At 48.5% G+C, this 19,121-nt stretch overlaps 1 protein-coding gene across 2 annotated transcripts in view; it reads right to left on the bottom strand.

Annotated features, from left to right (window-relative positions):
- Window positions 1-3,213: 3,213 nt before the first annotated feature.
- fbxl19 (F-box and leucine rich repeat protein 19) overlaps window positions 3,214-19,121 on the bottom strand; it is a 31,008-nt gene continuing 15,100 nt past the window's right edge. The window contains exons 6-11 of one of the 2 annotated variants that reach the window (XM_076267141.1): window positions 18,704-18,736; window positions 16,125-17,413; window positions 13,075-13,238; window positions 10,219-10,383; window positions 9,409-9,630; window positions 3,214-4,888 (exon numbers count right to left, since the gene is read on the bottom strand). In XM_076267141.1, the coding sequence (XP_076123256.1) occupies window positions 4,716-4,888; window positions 9,409-9,630; window positions 10,219-10,383; window positions 13,075-13,238; window positions 16,125-17,413; window positions 18,704-18,736 (2,046 nt within the window). In that variant the 3' untranslated portion in view covers window positions 3,214-4,715. Of the gene's footprint in view, window positions 4,889-9,408; window positions 9,631-10,218; window positions 10,384-13,074; window positions 13,239-16,124; window positions 17,417-18,703; window positions 18,737-19,121 lie in introns of both variants that reach the window. The other variant, XM_076267140.1, reaches the window with a different exon arrangement.

A 19,121-nucleotide genomic window follows, 5' to 3' on the forward strand; every position in this document is an offset into this window, starting at 1 on the left:
ATGATTAAGTTTTATATGCTAAAATGTGACTCCACCCGAATCGATACGCTTATTGTATGCTGTTTGGACACAGCCAACAAAGACACTTCATATTCAGTACATGCTTTCTTCGTGCTCTCGGTTTATGTTGGCATTTACTAATGTACTGATGCTATGGGGAGGGGCTATAGAATCTGTACATCTGCCGGATTATTTGAGATTGCACTGATCCAAAGCTGAGGTTTATGTGCGACTGCAACTAAAGCCAAGAACAAACAACTGTAAATTTGTGTACATTTTTGACAGGTTTTTGTGCATGTATTACTGAGCAAAACTTTTATCCAAATTCCAATACTTTCCCATGTCTATATATTTCATAATTCTAATACTTTCCCAGGTCTGTAAAAAACAGCATTTCATAATTCTGTTTTCAATTCCCAATTCCCATACCTCAAAACTCACCATGTGGTCTACATCTGGTCACTCGTACGTCCTGTAAAAGGCTAATGAATGACAATCGGTCAACATTTGGGATCACTTGTCACCTGAACAGAATCCACAGCGCATAAAAACAAAACCCCATTCTCTTTATTTCAGTAATCATTTTACAGTAGTCACTCTGAAGTAGCTGCCTTGAGTTTTTTTTTCTTTTTTCTCTTTTTCTGTCTCTTGTTTCTCGTTGTTCTGCATCTTTTCCTCTTTCTTTTCATCAACACAATGGAAGAAACCAGAACAGAAGTCCAAAATAAAAAACAGAAAAGAAACAAATGGATAAAAAAAATGCCCCTGAACATTCAAAAAAGAAAGAACAAAACAGGAATTTTGGCAAGAGATGATTAGGATGGTGGTGGTGATGATGATGGTGGTGGTGATGGTCTATCTGATCCAGTGCCTTCTTTCGGGTAGAACATGGTTTGGTTCAGACGATATTACATAATCTAAGGGGGAGAACAGGATCAACTACAAAATGAGGGATTGGGGGCAAAGGGATCAGGAGTGATCGGGTATTCGGCTCGATTCCTCATGAATCACATTTGACACTGCAGAGCAGGTCAGTGCCTTAGAAAGTCGTTTGAGTTCAATGCATAAAATGCCTCACAAGTCCAACGCAGGGTTCTCTGTGCCTTAAGATAGCTGTGGCACTCCACACACTTGATATGCCAGAATTGGTGAGATCCCACGGTCTGTAGGATGCTTTAGAATGAGCAACATGGTTCTCCATCGTTCCTTTGCGGGTTCACAGAAAGGAACAATAACACAAGGCCCCTCACCAGCAGTTAGGAACATGACTGCCAATGACCACACACATACACACACACATACTCTCTCTCAGACCCACACAGAGATTACAGCCATTACAAGAAGTAATGCATGATTTCGCTGTTCAAATTCAGGCAAATTGGTTTTGATTGAAATGGTTTTACAGAGGAATGATATAGGCGGAGTAGCATTTCCTTTTTCTTTTACAATTCTTCCTCTTAAATAAGTGAAGCACTTGAAAAATAAAAGTTTTGACTTAGCTCTGTCTAAATTCTCATGTGAAGACTGTTCTTCACCATCTTGATCTGCTCCGCGCGTTAAACATCAATTTGTCAACATGACAGTTACAAGTTGGACACGCAATAAATTACATTTAAAAATACAATGCAAAAAAAGAGAAGAAATTAGGCTTTTGGTGAAAATTGAGGCAAAGATTTCACATGAAATGGTCATCGTGTACGAGGCCTTGTATACATGTGCATCTTTTGGTTCGTCATTGAGACGGTAGAGGGAGGAGGAACTGGCTCCTGGTTGTGTACGGATGGATCAAGCATTCCAGTAGGAGAGCTAAAGTACAACTGCACCACCTGATGCTTGGTCAGTCCCACAACCAGGCTGTGGCCAACTGTAGAACCAGTCTTATTCCAATCGGGCGCGGATCTGGTGGATTTGGGCATGACCCCTCAAGAACACTAAATGGGCTGGGATGACCTGATCCTTGCCTGTGTTGCAGACCGGGCCACACTGAGAGGTCAACACGTTCTGCCTCAGACCCCAACACTGTAACTTGGGCAGTCCTGATTCCGGAACTTTAATTCACCAACAAAAGCTCCATGACAACACTGAGCGGTGTCATGTGGTTCTGTTAGCTCAAGCTAAGCAGGCTTCCATTGGCCCTTCTCTGGGGTGGGGAGGCTCAGAAGGCAGAGATCATCATCATCTTACGGACGAGACAAGAACTAAACTAAACAAAACAACTGAAACTAGAACAGAAGCCAACCAACCACAACCGGTCCATCACACAAAGACAACACCCACCGGCTCGGGCTGACCCGACATACTGGCCAAACAGAACAGAACCGAACCGAACCAAACAAACGCCCGTCAGCACAGGTGCAGTCGCACAGGGGGAAATACTGCTCAAGGTCAAATGGCTGAAGAGCACTGATCTGCCAGCGCCTCTCGTTCCTACGCCTGAACTGGTCCAACACTGTGTAGAAGTGGAGCGGATTATACCATATCAAGCAGCATGTGGAACTTAAATATCTGGGATTGGGTCGGGAGGTGCATTACCATCCACTGATTGGCCGTCCAAGGTCATTACCCTGGCAGGTGACCATACTCTCGTTTGAGCTCCTGTATATACCATTCTGTGTTTAATACTGAACTGGTCTCACAATGAGAGGGTCACTGCTGCTGGGAGGTGAGTTAAACCCATTGGATTTTCATTAAAAAAATGGCATTTGCACAATAATTATGTCAACATGATTCTGTTTTGAGAGACTGTTGATCTAGAGCAGTTCTAATCTAGAATGCGACTGGACTGGTGAGCTTGCCTGGAGTGCTAAGGAACAGGGGAAGGACAAAACGCAAATCCCTCACAAGAGCAGACCTGATGCTTCTGGAATATTCTTTTACCTTCCCGTCTGGGAAGAGGCCCAACAGGGTGACATGGTGCTTTGGCCTGGCATAAAGAAGAGTGGTGTGGGGCCACGACCTACAACTAGTCCCACAAAGGAGTGTGTAAACCTCATCAGTGCAAACAGAGTGTGTGTGTGTGTGTGTGTGTGTGTGTGTGTGCATATGACGGAGTGTGTATGCAAATGTTTGTGTGAAGGGAGGGTAGGGGGCTTTGGAGACAAAGGTCGATGTATTGGGTAATGAAATAAAAGGAGAGAGAGAGAGAGAGAGAGAGAGAGAGAGAGAGAGAGCCACAGGGTAGGAGGTATGGGGGCATGGCTGGATGGGGGGGTGGCTCCTGAGGGGCAGTTGAAGACATGAAGGGGGTAACAGAACCAGAGATGGCACGCCAGACAGCTGGAGGGTACCTAGACTAGGGGGTTCTCAAGTTCTAGATCTGCAGCTGTTCTCCACTATTTTACGATCCCCCTCCCTCCAGCGTCCTCCTGAGCTGATTGCGAAATATGACAGACGAGGATGCTACGAGGAGATCTCTCCAACGTCTTCACGGTCACAGCAACACTGGGTTAGAACACCGTCCACACACACACACACACACACACACACACTCACACACACACACACACACACACACACACTCACACTCACACTCACACTCACACTCACACTCACACTCACACTCACACTCACACACTGACTGGCTGACTGGGAGTGGAGGCTGCGTACATTCGTTGTAGTCTTGCATGTGGGGGCGGGGTCAGGGGGTCGGTCACAGACAGACAGACAGAGAGACAGACAGAGAGACAGACAGACAGCAAGCTGCTGGGTTACCAGATGGGAGAGGGGAGGCCTTGAAGTGCAGTGTGTGTGTGTGGGGGGGGGGGGGGGGGGGGTAGATGGATGGATGGAGGGCGAGTGAGTGTGTGTGAGTGTGTGTGAATGGAAAAACCCAAGGTGTGGAGTGGGATGAAGTCGAACAAGGGAGCAGACCGTGGATAATTTACAGTTAACTACATTTATATACATACACGCATACACACACGCACGCACGCACGTGCGCACACACACACACACACACCCATTGTACAGATACCGAATATGTACATGCTAAATTTAGTCAGCCTCCCGACTGTGTGTGTGTTTGTTTGTTTGTTTGTGTTTGTGTGTTTATGTGTTTGTGTTTCAGCCTTTGTTACGAGTCTGTTCAGATATGCAGCAAGGGAGGGCTGGGGGGGCTAGGTGGGCTCTTAATGGTTGTCCACGGTTACTTGTTCTGCTCCTCTCCTCCTTTCCGGCTCCTCCCTCTCTGTAGTAGAGCTGTAGTGTGGTCGTGGGTCCGGTAGGGTCCGGTAGGGTCGGGTCGGGTCCGGTAGGGTCCGGTAGGGTCGGGTCCAGTAGAGTAGAGTGGGTTTGGCTCACGCTGTGTTGTGTTGTGTTGTGTTGTGTTGGATCAGGATTGGGGCGGGTTTCTCAGCTGTTCTGAAGCATGACAGGCGGGTGTGTGGGGACCGGGGGGTGCGGGGGTGCAGGAGGCTTGGAAAGCAGGTGGGGTTCCTCAGTTACTGAGCAGCGTTCTGCGTTGAGGGTGGGTGGGGTGGGTGCGGTTTCCCGGTTAGGTTCCTTAGCTGTTCTTGAGCAGCGCTGTGTGGTCGTGCGGCGGGTGCGGGGGGTTCCTTAGCTGTTCTTGAGCAGCGTTGTGTGGTCGTGCGGGGGGTTCCTTAGCTGTTCTTGAGCAGCGTTGTGAGGTCGTGTGGCGGGTGCGGGGGGTCAGGTGGGGGTTCCTTAGCTGTTCTTGAGCAGCGTTGTGTGGTCGTGCGGCGGGTGCGGGGGGTTCCTTAGCTGTTCTTGAGCAGCGTTGTGTGGTCGTGCGGCGGGTGCGGGGGTGGGGGGAAGGAGAGCAGCTGGCAGGCGTCAGGGCCCAGCTGGCTGCAGGAGCGCAGGTCCACACTCTGCAGAGAGGCACAGCGGCGCAACAGCGGCAAGCACTGCTCTGTCACCTTCACACAGCCTACAGGGGGGGGGGGGAGAGAGAGAGAGAGAGGTGGGGGGGTAGAGAGAGAGGGGGATGGGGAGAGGTGGGGGGGTAGAGAGAGAGAGAGAGAGAGAGAGAGAGAGAGAGAGGAAGAAAGAGGGGGATGGGGAGAGGTGGGGGGGGTAGAGAGAGAAGAGAGAGAGAAGAGAGAGAGAAGAAGAAAGAGGGGGGTGGGGAGAGGTGGGGGGTAGAGAGAGAGAAGAGAGAGAGAGGGGGATGGGGAGAGGTGGGGGGGTGGGGGGGTTGATATGTTTAATACCAAAAGTAATGTCTAACATATGCAGTACACAACACAACATTTTCGCAGTACACAATAATCACCATGGCCAAGATATTAGCTCATACATCACCAGTACCCAGCAGCACTACCAGCACAGAGCAGAGATTATCAGATTACAGTGAGGTGAGCAGGCCAGAGATGGTGTGTGTGTGTGTGTGTGAGTGTGAGAGTGTGTGAATGTGTGAGTGTGAGTGTGTGAATGTGTGAGTGTGAGAATGTGTGAGTGTGAGTGTGAGTGTGTGTGAGTGTGAGTGTGAGTGTGAGTGTGAGTGTGAGTGTGAGTGTGATTGTGTGAGTGAGTGTGAGTGTGAGTGTGAGTGTGATTGTGTGAGTGAGGGTGAGTGTGAGTGTGAGTGTGAGTGTGAGTGTGAGCGTGAGCGTGATTGTGTGTGTGTGTGTGTGTGTGTGTGAGTGTGAGTGTGAGTGTGTGTGTGAGTGAGAGAGTCCTACAAAGACAGGCGGTGAGTCACTGAAAAAGAGTAAAGAAAAGGATATAAAGGAGTGGAGGAGAGGAGGTGTTGAGAGGATGAGAGGAGTGGGAGAGTGATACTCCATAAACAGACACAGACGGGAGGGAAACGAGAGCTGATGAGCGCGCCGCTGACGCACACGCCACTCTGAGATTACGGGGAACAGGGAGGAAGAGCTGATGAAGAGCAGACGAATGGAAAGAGTCAAGACGTCAGCCAGGAAGGAGTGTGGATGGGTAGAGAGAGAGAGAAGAGAGAGAGGAGAGGAGCTGGAGGAGAAGAGAGAAGTGAGGATACAAAAAGTGTGAAAGGGAGGCGATGGAGGGAGGAGGGGGGGGTTTAAGCCATAGGAGGATGGAGAGGGCTCAGACACAGGAGGAGGGAGAGTGGAGGAGGGTGTGAAAGTCAGAAATAGATGAGTAGGTGGAGATAATTAGAATGAGGAAACTGAGTCACATTAAGTGAAGATTTTTCAGCCCAGTGGCGTGGAGGAGGAGGCGGCTTGAATAGATGAGTGTCGGGTCAGTCTGTAGGTCTACAATCAGGGGTCAGTCTGTAGGTCTACAATCAGGGGTCTCCAGCCTGTTTTGCTACGAGAGCAACTTTGACTAAATGAACATGGCCAAGAACTACTCATGCTTTATATTAGTAGTAGCCTATTCGGGGCGGTTGTAGCGTAGTGGTTAAGGAGCTGGGCTAGCACGCAGTAGTGTGGTAGCGTAGTGGTTAAGGAGCTGGGCTAGCATGCAGTAGTGTGGTAGCGTAGTGGCTAAGGAGCTGGGCTAGCATGCAGTAGTGTGGTAGCGTAGTGGCTAAGGAGCTGGGCTAGCATGCAGTAGTGTGGTAGCGTAGTGGCTAAGGAGCTGGGCTAGCATGCAGTAATGTGGTAGCGTAGTGGCTAAGGAGCTGGGCTAGCATGCAGTAGTGTGGTATCGTAGTGGTTTGGGCTAGCATGCAGTAGTGTGGTAGCGTAGTGGCTAAGGAGCTGGGCTAGCATGCAGTAGTGTGGTAGCGTAGTGGCTAAGGAGCTGGGCTAGCATGCAGTAGTGTGGTAGCGAAGTGGCTAAGGAGCTGGGCTAGCATGCCTTAGTGTGGTATCGTAGTGGCTAAGGAGCTGGGCTAGCATGCAGTAGCCTGAAAAGTTGTGGGTTTAATTCCCTGCTTCCAGCTTTGTGCTCGTGGCAAGGTACAAGTTCCTTTGGGGAAAATGGCCCTTGTAATATAATTGACATACGCAAGTCTCTTTGGATAAAAGTGTCTGCTAAATGAATGAATGTAAATGTATTCACATAGCTGATCTCCATCCAAATCCGCTGAATAAGCTTTGTATGAATTCAAAGGCTCCTTTCAACTCCTTGACCTTTTGCTTTGCTTTGTAGACTGTTAATTTGATTTGATAGCAATTTGAACATTGTTTACCAAGTGCCTTTAGATTTATGAAAATTGTCTTTCAACCTTTTGCAGAGCCAAAATAACAAAAACTATTTGCTAGTCGGTTCTATTTATGATGCCCTATAGCTATGTCTCTAGAACTTTTTTTTTTTTTTGTTGCAGCCGTGGCCTACTGGTTAGCGCTTCAGACTTGTAACCGGAGGGTTGCCGGTTCGAACCCCGACCAGTAGGAACGGCTGTGCAAGGCACCAAACCCCTCACTGCTCCCCGAGCGCCGCTGTAGCAGGCAGCTTACTGCGCCGGGATTAGTGTGTGCTTCACCTCACTGTGTGTTCACTGTGTGTTTCACTAATTCACGGATTGGGATAAATGGGATCAAAAGAGTATATATACTTATATATACTTATACTGAACTTATGTATTGTGCTCTCTCTTATACGGGGTATAAATAATAAAAAAATACATTCTTTAAAAAAAAACCTCTCCCAGCAGCGGTGATATTAGAGATGTGTGTGTCAATTGTAACCAGATAAAAGTCTGAGGTTATTTGCGAGGAGGGCGTCCACGGCGACGCACAGGGCTTTTCCGTCAATTCAATGCAGAAGCATAAAGCAACCTTGAGGCCCCCCTCGATTGGAAGCTTAAGGCTGATTTATGCTAAGCTGTCGCTCCTACGGCGTCGTGACCCATTCGGAATTCTGTGTCGGGGTTGCTTTGCATCGCGGTGAATTTCACCGGCATAACGCTAGGGGGTGCGTGGCTTGGAAGTTCTGTGTCGTCTGTGTCTGCGTATCTCACCACCAAACGGTACTCAGAATGGCAAATCCCATAGACTGTCGTGCTGAAATTTTAATCTTATATGTTTGGCCTTTTCTTACTTAGATTTTGTAAAAAGTATTGAGAAATAGACACAGTAAAATCCATTGACCTAGTTATTTTAACCAGAAAATAAGTCTGAGGTTATTTGCGAGGTGTCTGCCAGCCAGTTTGTGTTATGTTAGCAAGCAAACTTTAGCAAAGCTGCCCACAAAGTACTGCTTGCTGGCAAAGTGCTAATTTCAAAACGTTACTGACATATAGACACTTTACAAACGGATAACCCAGTCATTGTGACCAAAATATATCTTAGTTTATTTGCAAAGCTTATGTCAGTGAATTAGCATGTTGCTAACTCCCCACAGTAGACAGTTTGAAACACCCGTTATCAACACACAGGACGAGTTGACCAATCACAGTCCTAACAAATGTTTGGAGGTGCACGTCAAGCTACTGTGTGTGGCGGTATGGATGGGTCCGCGGGGATACGCCGTCGATTCTACGCTGAAGCATAAATCAGCCTTTAGTGTGGCTATGGCTGTGTGTGTGTGTGTGTGTGTGTGTGTGTGTGAGACTTTCCCGCAGTGGTCAGATTGGGACCTGTGTGTGTAGATCAGGGGTGTCCAAACTACGGCCCGCGGGCCAACTGCGGCCCGCCACGCACTTTAATCCGGCCCGCCGAGCATTTATTAGTTTATCATAGATCCGGCCCGCCACGCACTTTAATCCGGCCTGCCGAGCATTTATTAGTTTATCATAGATCCGGCCCGCCACGCACTTTAATCCGGCCTGTCCTGCATTTAATTAATTAGGTTATCATAGGCCGCTCGCTATTCCAGCATAGACAACGTTGTGAATAACTTTAGGCTACTGCAAACTGCTTTACACTCTTCTTAGAAAGCGTTTACCATGTCAATGTCAAAACAGCTTGTTACATCGAGATACATAGTATCTCCATTGCAGCAGATCTAACTTCGTTATGCTACTCCATTTAATTGGGAACGCATTTCAGCGTGCACAAGAGGGAGAGACTTCGACAGCTTCCAGCTGGCTTGTTATTGTTGATAATTGATATCTCCTTTTTATAAGAAACCTTTAAAAGGAAATCGCGATGGCAACAGTAGTTTCCACTACTGACCATTTATAAACTGTGAGCCATAGGCACAGTACTAGCCATAGGCTAGTGGAGCTGGCAAAAGAGCCTTAAAGTGACAGTGCACCATTTATAAATGAATTAAACAACATCAAATGAACAGTATTTCGTAAGAAATTCATTTTCTACATCAGTATTACTTTGTCATTTAAATGATACAAAACAATATATATATATTTAAATGACAAAGTAATTCTGTTTTTTCATTATTATTTTTTTGTGTGTGTGGCCCGCCGGCCAATTTTCAAAACCCAATGTGGCCCTTGAGTCAAAAAGTTTGGACACCCGTGGTGTAGATGGTCTGACCTGTGAAGAGCGAGCAAGCGAGTGAGCGTGTATGTGTGTGTGTGTGTGTGTGTGTGTGTGTGTGTGCGTGCATACACACCTGCCAGGTTGACGTGCGTGAGACTCTCCCGCAGTGGTGAGATTGGCGATGTGAGTGTGTGGATGGTCTGGTCTGTGATGTTCCCACACTGACTCAGGTCCAGCTTAGTCAGGTGGGGCAGGTAGCGCACTAGCAGCCGCGACGCGGCGTCCGTCACGTCCAGCCCCGCCACACGCAACTCCGTCACGTTCTGGAAGCGCCCGCCTCGGTTCTCACCGTGAGCTGAGGGAGCGCAGGGGAACCACAGGGATGGAGGGAGGGATAGAGCAGAGAGGCAGAGAGAGAGAGAGAGAGAGAGAGAGAGAGAGAGAGAGAGAGAGAGAGAGGGAGAGAAAATGGAGCACAGGAAATGTAGGAAAATACATGATTAACTGAATCATGTTGGAGGACCCTTTACTTTGAATGAAAATTTGAACTAAATCAGATCAGTATTTTAAGTTATGTGAGACAGACAGACAGACAGAAACACACACACACACACACACACACACACAAACAAAAGGAACCCGATTCCAATGATGAATGAGGAAAGCAGCTCATTAACTGGAACCAGAAATGAGCTACATCATTTGTTGAGACACAGTTCTCAAATCCTCCATTTTCATGATGGCTATTAGAAAGGCCACATTTTGGCACAACAACATGAATAATATGTTAATATTATTTTTGGAAGTTTCGAATGACAGAATGTATGAATAACTAAATGTACGTGTATAAGGAGAAGCAGGTAGCCCTCACTGCCTGTCTACCAGCTCGGTGGTGTGTGTGTGTGTGTGTGGCGTGACCTCTGATGACCCCTGCGAGCCTCACCTGAGCGCGTGTCGGCATTGGGCGGGGCCAGCAACTCGCGCAGGTTGGAGTCCTTGAGGTCCTCGACGCGACTGAGGTCCAGCAGACGCAGACACGGGCACACAGCCTGGCACAGGGCCGACACGGACGCCCACGGGCACCCCGACACGTCCAGCTCCAGCAGACCTGCACGCCGACACAGAGGAGATTTACACAGTTACAACCAAGACAACGGTAGTCACGGCTACAGAGAGAGAGATTTACACAGTTACAACCAAGACAACGGTAGTCACGGCTACAGAGAGAGAGATTTACACAGTTACAACCAAGACAACGGTAGTCACGGCTACAGAGAGAGAGATTTACACAGTTACAACCAAGACAACAGTAGTCACGGCTACAGAGAGATTTACACAGTTACAACCAAGACAACGGTAGTCACGGCTACAGAGAGAGAGATTTACACAGTTACAACCAACACAATGGCACAGTGAGAGATTTACACAATCATATACAACACAAAGGCACAGTCCTATTCATTGGGATACTATATGTTCCAGCTCCAGCAAACTTGCACACAGACACAGCAACATTCACACACTCACAAGCACCATAATGGCACAGTCTTGCCATTTTCATCCACCTGACAGTTACATCCTCTCCCAACCTCAACTTTCCAAATCCCTCCAAACATGCAGCATTTTTAGGTCTCAGCCCCTCCTCCACCAGGCCATCTCCAACCTCCACCAAGCAGGACTGCAGAAAGCTTGAGGGAAAGTTGGGATTTGACTCTTTTCTGAGACAAGTACTTTGTTGTGAAATAAAGTAAAGATAGTAAAATATAAACACACTTCTAACTCAAAGATTTAGGTAATGAGCCCCCCCCCCCCCCCCCCAAGACTGCCGTCAGCAAATACAAGCTGTAAATAGGTTCATTACATTCCAAGCCTAAAACTGATAAAAATATAAAACCTAAATAAAACAAATGAAGCCAAAAAAACACACCAAAAAAGCTTTTGCCGAATCATCAAAAGGCGGCACTGAAAATTCCCACAGCACTCAGTGCATAAAAACGTCTATCCACTGTATTTTCAGCAGCGTTTCTGCGACTCAAAGGTGCTTTACAAGGCAGAGGCCAGAGTTTCATCAGGCTGGTCCATCAGACAGAGTTGGCCTTGTGAGGGCGCTTCGCCTTTGCCTCCGTTACATCATGTGAGCTGGACCGCACAGGACTTACAGAGGCAGTAATAAAGGAGTTAGCCCACTGGTGAGCTAAAGAGCCTTGGCAGCCACTGGGACTGTTGGCCTTGCTGACGCCAGTTAGCAAGACTTAGTTAAAGCATGACATCTTTACAGAACACACACACACACACAAAGAGAATTGTACTGCCGACAATTAAATCTCCCTCCGTTAAAGCTCCGCAGCCAAAGGGCACAGTATTAAAAGCTTTGGTGAGCATTTAGTGAGCAAGGCAAGAGCAAGGCAGGATGACAGACCTACCAAATGAGCTGAGATCCTAACACCAGACTGAGCTGAGAGCCCAACACCAGACTGAACTGAGAGCCCAACAGCAGGCTGAACTGAGAGCCCAACAGCAGGCTGAACTGAGAGCCCAACAGCAGGCTGAACTGAGAGCTCAACAGCAGGCTGAACTGAGAGCCCAACATCAGGCTGAACTGAGAGCCCAACAGCAGGCTGAACTGATTTGTGTTATATTTGTGTGTGTGTGTGTGTGTGTGTGTGTGTGTGTGTGTGTGTGTGTGTGTTGAGCCTTTATTCTCCACTAAAGGCTAATCTTATTTAGCAGCAAAGACCAGAAGATGAAAGATGGAAGCCACATTTATTTCCACTGGAAGCAAGCCTCCACTTGCTGACCTGATGGACAAAAGTCTTTCCATCACAGGTCAATGCCAGAGGTTGGGGTGGCTTTAGAGGGTTATGTGAATAGGTAAACCACATTTATTATCTAGCACTTCTCCCACACAAAAGTCACAAAGTGCTTTACCAGAGCACTTAGCCTCAGCTAGTTAGCATAAGGTTATGTTGATGCCTAAAGCAAGCAGTATAGTCACCATTCAAGGCCCTGCATGGGAGTGTGATGCTAAAATGAGGTCGATGCCACTGGTGGGTGTTGAATTTCAGCCTCCTGCTGACAGGTTGTGCACCTCTGATTTTTTCTGACTCATACAATGGAAAACAGGATGGACGAGCTAGAAACCATGATCAGGGAGCAGGTGTGCCTCTGCAGGCATCAGGCACCACATTTTTACCACATTCATAAATCAACAGAGGACAACATCAGACAATAGCAGCCGGACATGTTGGCATTTCATATAACCCACATCCAATAACCTTAAAAGGCTAGTTAAAGGTTGTATCAGCGATAGCGGGGATACGTCACTTCTGTTGATGTTCAAACAAAACAGAGAGCTAGCTCGCTACTCCCTCCCCCTCCCTCCCGCGCAATTAAAACTCTCCTAAACGCGCATCTCGTTGGTTATTGGTTGAAACACTTTATTTTGCCTTTGATGGGTTACCAACCTATGTTGGTAGCAATTGTTTGTGTGTACAGATCTCTGAGCCTAGGTTGCCTACAGAGACACGTTTTTTTGACGTTTTTTTGGGGCAGGCAGCTAGCGGATCGTTAGGAAAGATTAGATGAATGTGATCATTTGTTTGGGCCTTTTTTGGGCCTGAAATCGCTGATATAACCTTTAAGTCACACAACGTCAATAAAAGTAGTAAAATAATAAAGATACATTTTTCTAAAAACAAAAAAAAAAGTGTAAAAATGGGAATCAGGGGGTAAGTGGTTTGTGGTAGAATTGGAGCTAATTGGAGAACTGTAGTGTGATGTGGTGTGGGGGTGATGTTACCTTCCAAGCGGTTGATGAGCCACATGAGCTGCTTCTTGGAGATGTTGGTATAGCCCAGGTTCAGTGAGACAGGCTGCCGCCGGATTATACCACTCAGCATTGGGGGGGTGATGGAGCGCTGCCGGCTCAGGTCAATCTGCGTCCACAGCCTCTTATCACAACACCTGCAGGAGCCCAGGGGGGGCGGGGGGGGGGAGGAGAGGAAGAGAGAAAGAAGAGAGAGGAGGAGGAAGAGTAGCAGGGAAGAAGGGGAGGAGAGGAAGGGAGGAGGAGGAAGGGAGAGAGCAATAGAGAGCAGAGAGGAGGAAGAGGAGCAGGGAAGAGGAGGAAGAGGAGCAGGGAAGAGGAGGAAGAGGAGCAGGGAAGAGGAGGAGAGAGACAAAATGAAGCGAGGAGACAAAGGCAGAGGAGAGTATGAGAGGAGAGGAGAGGAGGAGCAGAAATGATGCAAACAAGTGAAAGAAGAGGAGAGGGATGGAGTGTGGGAGGAGAGAGCACAGAATACGAAAGTGAGAATCTCAACTCAAATCTCAAAACTCACTCAACACATCTGTGGAAAGACAAACTCAGCACATCTGTGCCTGCTGGCACTGGTTGTGAAATACTTGGGTTAAACCTGTCTTGCTGTGTGAATTCACATTCCCTGCAGAACATCAGCAGTTTCTTACAGAGCCGGAGGGTGATGATGCACTGGGAAACTATCTGAAAAATGCTGCCCAACGATGTTGCTTGGCCACCTTCCCATTGGCACTGGCCAACAAGTTTGCATCTAGAGAACTTTTGACTTTGACAGTGTACAGCGATTTTCATAATCACCCAATCAGAATTCTACAAACTAGAATTCTGAGATTACCTGACTACATTGCTCCAATGTAGACCTAGGAACCAGGTCATGTGACTCTCAATATTGCTCAAAACTTGCCTTACAGATAGACTGCACCAGGCACAGAACTGACGTGTTCCGTCTGCGGAGTGTAAAAACAGTTCTTTAAAACTTATCTAATTTTGTTCAAATGTATACGCCACCATCACGTCTAGTGTAGCCAGTTCCATTGATTATAGTGGAAGCTGATTGTTGCAGCATACGCTCAGCGAACGGAAAGCTTCAGTTACCTGCATGGTGTAGCTTGCCTGTTATGCATTCAACATCTTAAGAGAATCTCATATTAAGGGGTATTTAAGGTCATCCTGGCATCATTGCATTTAGTCACTTAGCTAACACTTCAATCAATCCAGAGTCCAATACAGTGTGACAAAGACATGGTGGTGCAGCAATAAGTACAACTCGCATAGGATCAAGGACATGTTGCTGCAGCAATAAGTACAACTCGCATAGGATCAAGGACATGTTGCTGCAGCAATAAGTACAACTCGTATAGGATCAAGGACATGATGGTGCAGCAATAAGTCCAGTGTATGTCCAGTTATTAGTGCTAGGAGAGGAGGTAAGTGCTAGATTAGCATGTCCAGTTATTAGTGCTAGGAGAGGAGGTACTCTCTGAAGAGCATCATATTGAGGAGGGAATCAGCTGGTAAAGAGAAGCCCCACACTGCCCACCAGGGTGAAAAGCAATACTGCAGCTAAGAGATCAACAGGCTGAGCTGAGAGCCCAACACCATCTGTGAAATGCCCACCACACTGATTATTTCATGTTTCGCCCCAACTCATTAAAACACAGATGGGTAATGGGAAGTCCCCTCTGACTTCCTTCTAGCCCCACCACATCATCACATTAAACTCGGCAATAAACTAAGCAGTATTACATCATGCAAAAATAAGCAGACTGTCAAAATAGTGACACTGCAAATGTATTTCAGAAGTTTAAAATACAAACTGTACAAGTTGGCAGTAAGGGTGTCATGATTTCGATTTTATTTCGAAATCGATCGAAATTACATCTCAATCTCGAACTTCGAACTTAAAAGTAGAATCGACGATGCAGCCACACCCCCAATGTCACGTCCAGCATGTATGCCAAGACCAAGACGCACAAACACACATGCACGTGCTGAACTACAGCGTCAACACTCTTCTAATTTTAGGCTGCAGCCAGTTAAAATATAGGCCTACACATAAACCTACCGAAATCAAAGCCCCTCTTGCTACTTTGAAACAATCAAATTAACATTCTGTGTTGTTTCATTTTACTATGTTCACGTCTTTGTTTTAGCCTAAAGTTAGTTCTGTTTACATTACAACCTCGCGGTTGGAACGGTTTCAAAGCGGTTTCAAAATAAAAGCCCCCCGAAAAAGAAAAGGAAAAGGCCAAAAGGAGTAAATAACATATAAGGAATGCATTAATAGTAATATTTTAAAAAGATCGAAAATCGAATCGAATCGTGACTTTAAAATCGAAATTTACATCGAATCGAGGATTTGGAGAATCGTGACACCCCTAGTTGGCAGTATATCCAAATATGGTTTGCACAACTCATCTCCTACAGGGTAAAAAAACTATCTATGCTGACTTGTGACTTTTTAACATGTGAGAAGACACCATGCAGTACCACGTGTGGATGCGCTATAATAATGATGATAATAACAATAATAATAATAATGATGATAAGTCTTAATTTACCCATCACACTCCTTAAACTTCTGTATCTTTGACCACACATACTGTATGACCCCTGCTGCCCTCCTCTCTGCCTTCTGCATGCCATTCCGCCTGACCTCTGACCTCTACTCACTCTGAGGGACCAGATGAGTGCTGGCCCTTGGGACCAGGGGGCATGTAGGGAGGAGATAACCTGATTGCCTGGGGTAGTGAGATCCATGCTTTGGCCATGTGCACTGCACACACTTGCCATGTTGGGCTTCAGGTCTGAGTTCTGACAAAACATGTTTGTTTATGACACTACATGAGAAAACAAACATTGAAACAAGGTGATCGTTCTCAGTGCCATTAAAAAACAATTTTCCAGGAACTATCTCTCTAGCACCCGGACGTGTATGTGTGTATGTGTGTGTGTGTGTGTTTGCCTTCAACCCACCCCTAACCTCTCACCCCTAACCTCTCCCTCCCGCTGGTGTCAGCGCTGTTGCCTACCATCTGCTCCAGGTGCGGCAGACTCGCATGCAGACGCAGAGCTCTCGCTGGCTCAGGTGCTGGAAGACGCGCAGCCAGACGTCGCGGGGCAGCACGTGCGAGGCACCCCCGTCCAGGGGCAGGCAGCGGGGCTCGGGGCAGGCCGGCGGCGGGCGTACGAGGTGCCGCTCCATCTGCACGGGCCGCGGCGGCGACGGCACGGCCGGCGGGCTCCGCTTGACCAGCTGCGAGCGCGGCTGCTGGTGACCGAGCCGCGAGGCCGTCTGCGACCGCGGAGACGCGGCCAGCCCGCCTGCCGGGTTGCCCAGCAACAGCGCCCCGCCACCCCCGTTGGCCGTGGTGGTGGCCGAGATGGCACCCCCCGCGCCGCCTCGCCCCGATGACCCACCGGCGCCGCCCTGCTGGTTCTGCCGGTTAGCGCTGCGGATCTTGTTGCTGCCGCTGCGGCCGCTTTTGCTGCCGGCGTGCCGGTGGTTGGCCAGGCCTCCAGCTCCTCCGCTGCTGTTGGCGTTCTCCTTCTCCTGGGCCTCACGTCCACCTCCTGCTCGCGTGCGACCGTTCCGAGCCTCCTGCCCGTTGCTGCGCTTGGTGGACGACGAGGAGAAGCCATCTTGGCTGGGCGAGGGTCCACCGTGGCCGGAGGAGGGCTGCGATTGGCTGGAGGAGAGAGGCGAGGGAGGGGGCAGCAGCGTCCCCTTGCGGCCCCTCTCAGGCCCGTCCTGCTCGTCCTGGGGCTCGTCCTTGACCTTGCGACCTCCTCGCTGAGACGCCGCCGAGTCCCCGGCCCCTCGCCTGCGCGCGGCGGCCGTCGATTTGTCCGTGCCGCTCGTGGTCTCCTCGGGCCGCTCGTCCTTTTCGTCCTCGGGCCCGTCGGCCTCCGAGTCCTCGCTAGCGCTGAAGCCCAGCTCGGCCAGTCGCCGGTTCCGCTCGCGTTCCCTCTCCCGGTCCCGCGCCGCGCTGGAGCTGCTGCTGCTGTTGCCGTAGGCGACCGGGGGAGGCGAGGGGGGGTCGGACGCAGCGCCGCCCGATGGCGAGTCCGAGTCGGACTCAGAGTCAGACTCAGAGCTGGACGAGGAGGAGGAGGTGGAGTCGCGCGCCCGCTCCAGCATCTGGCACATGCGCTTGAAGCGCTCGAGTTTCTCGCGCTGGTGTGAACGCTGGTCCTGACTCGCCGATGAGGTCCCGCCTGACGACGCTGGGCCCGAGTTGGAGCCGCCGCCCGAGCCCTGACCCCCGCCGGATGAGGAGTTGGGCCCGTTGGTCTCGGACGCGTCGGCGTTGGGCTTCTGCTTCTGGCCACCGAGGAGAGAGAAGAAGAGAGAAAATCAAGAAAAACAGAACGAGACAGAGAGAAAGAGAGAGAACATCAAGAACAAATGAACGCGAGAGAGAAGAACAAAATCAAGAACAACAGAACAAGAGAGCAAGAGAACAAGAGAGAACATCAAGAACAAAAAAGAGAGCGTCAAGAACAAGAGAACAAAACAGAGAGAACATTGAGAACAAGAGAGAGAAAACCTCAAGAACAAGAGGGGGAGAGGGAGAGAGAGAGAGAGAGAGAGAGAGTATCAAGAACTTTAGATTAAGAGGAAGTGGAATTTCCACAAGAACAAGACCAAGGACTTTAGATCAAGAGGAAGAGGAATTTCATCAAGAACAAGAGAGAACATCTAAAACAAAACGAAGAACATTTAGAACACGGGAGAACCTCATGGCCAAAATAGTAACATCATTCATGGCAGCATATGAAGGTGAACTTAAATGAGATTAAAATGATGAAAGCACAACAGCTTCTTCCACATTCATCACATAGCCATCATTAGGGCTGGTGCTAAGCTTCACTATTGGGTTGGAGTGGCTATATTAAACAGGTAATCTCTCACAGAAAATCATTCATCAAGTAGCCATCATTAGGGCTGGTGCTAAGCTTCACTATTGGGGTTGGGGTGACTATATTAAACAGGTAATCTCTCACAGAAAATCTTTAGCTAGATGTGGACTGTAGCATACAGCCACAGACAGACACTAAAAAAAGAAAGAGAGGAGTCGAGCGTCATTTTCCTCCCCCTTGCTATGTATTTCAATAGAAATAACTGGAGCCTGAATGAAACTGTAGCCTGCATGAGGACGGTGAAAGGACCTGAGCAGTCAGCTTCTTCTTATCTTCTGACTCCACACAGCCTCAGAGCCCCTTCAGGCCGGCAGCGTCGTCACACCAGGATCCCCCCCCCAACCCCCTTCACCCTTTGAAGTCCTTGCTCCCCATGACAGTCTGTCACCTTGAGTGCACTCATTCTTAGTTAGGCTGTTTGTAAAAGTTAACAAGCAGCTTTGGGGGAGAGCGAGAGTCCCCCCACCTGTCAACTTTCACAGTGTGCGGGGGGGTGGGCGGAAACATCACACACTCTCTCTTTCTGTTCCTGCTTCACAATTACCCCTCCACCAACTCTTCTGTGTGTGTGTGTGTGTGTGTTGATGGGCCAAAGACCGCCATGAAAGCTACCCTAAGCTGCCTAGTTTAAATCACCGTGTACAGAACTTCACATGCTATCGATAGAAACACATGAAGTCGCACATACCTTTTTTAGGTGCTTTTCTCGGGCACCTTTCATCTAAAACAAAGACAGGGAGAGTGAGAGTGTTACAAGTGAGAAGGACAGAGACGCGTTCAAGGTTTACACTCAAATCAGAGGCTACTGATGAAAACTGTATGGATGTGTCGGTCCTCTGCTCACCTGTGTGTGAGAGTGTGTGTGTGTGTGTGTGTGTCTTTCTTCTCCTCTACTCTTTCTCTACTTATCTCCCCTCTGTGCACTAGGGTTACAACAATTAATTGATTAGTTTTCAACTATTTTGGTAATCGGTTAATTGGCTTGTCATTGCTTTAGGCAGGGATCACACTGGCCAGAGGCAAGCGGCAGGTTTCCTATTGGTCTCTATGGTTCGGCAGCGGAACGGCTGCAGCGCTAGCGTAAAGCTAGTGTTGAACAAGCTGAG

This window comes from Alosa pseudoharengus, unplaced genomic scaffold, assembly GCF_046254945.1.
Source record: "Alosa pseudoharengus isolate Yale_2024_CS ecotype anadromous, Long Island Sound unplaced genomic scaffold, YU_APseudo_1.1 YU_APseudo_1.1_scf_4, whole genome shotgun sequence".
Lineage (NCBI taxonomy): Eukaryota > Metazoa > Chordata > Actinopteri > Clupeiformes > Clupeidae > Alosa > Alosa pseudoharengus.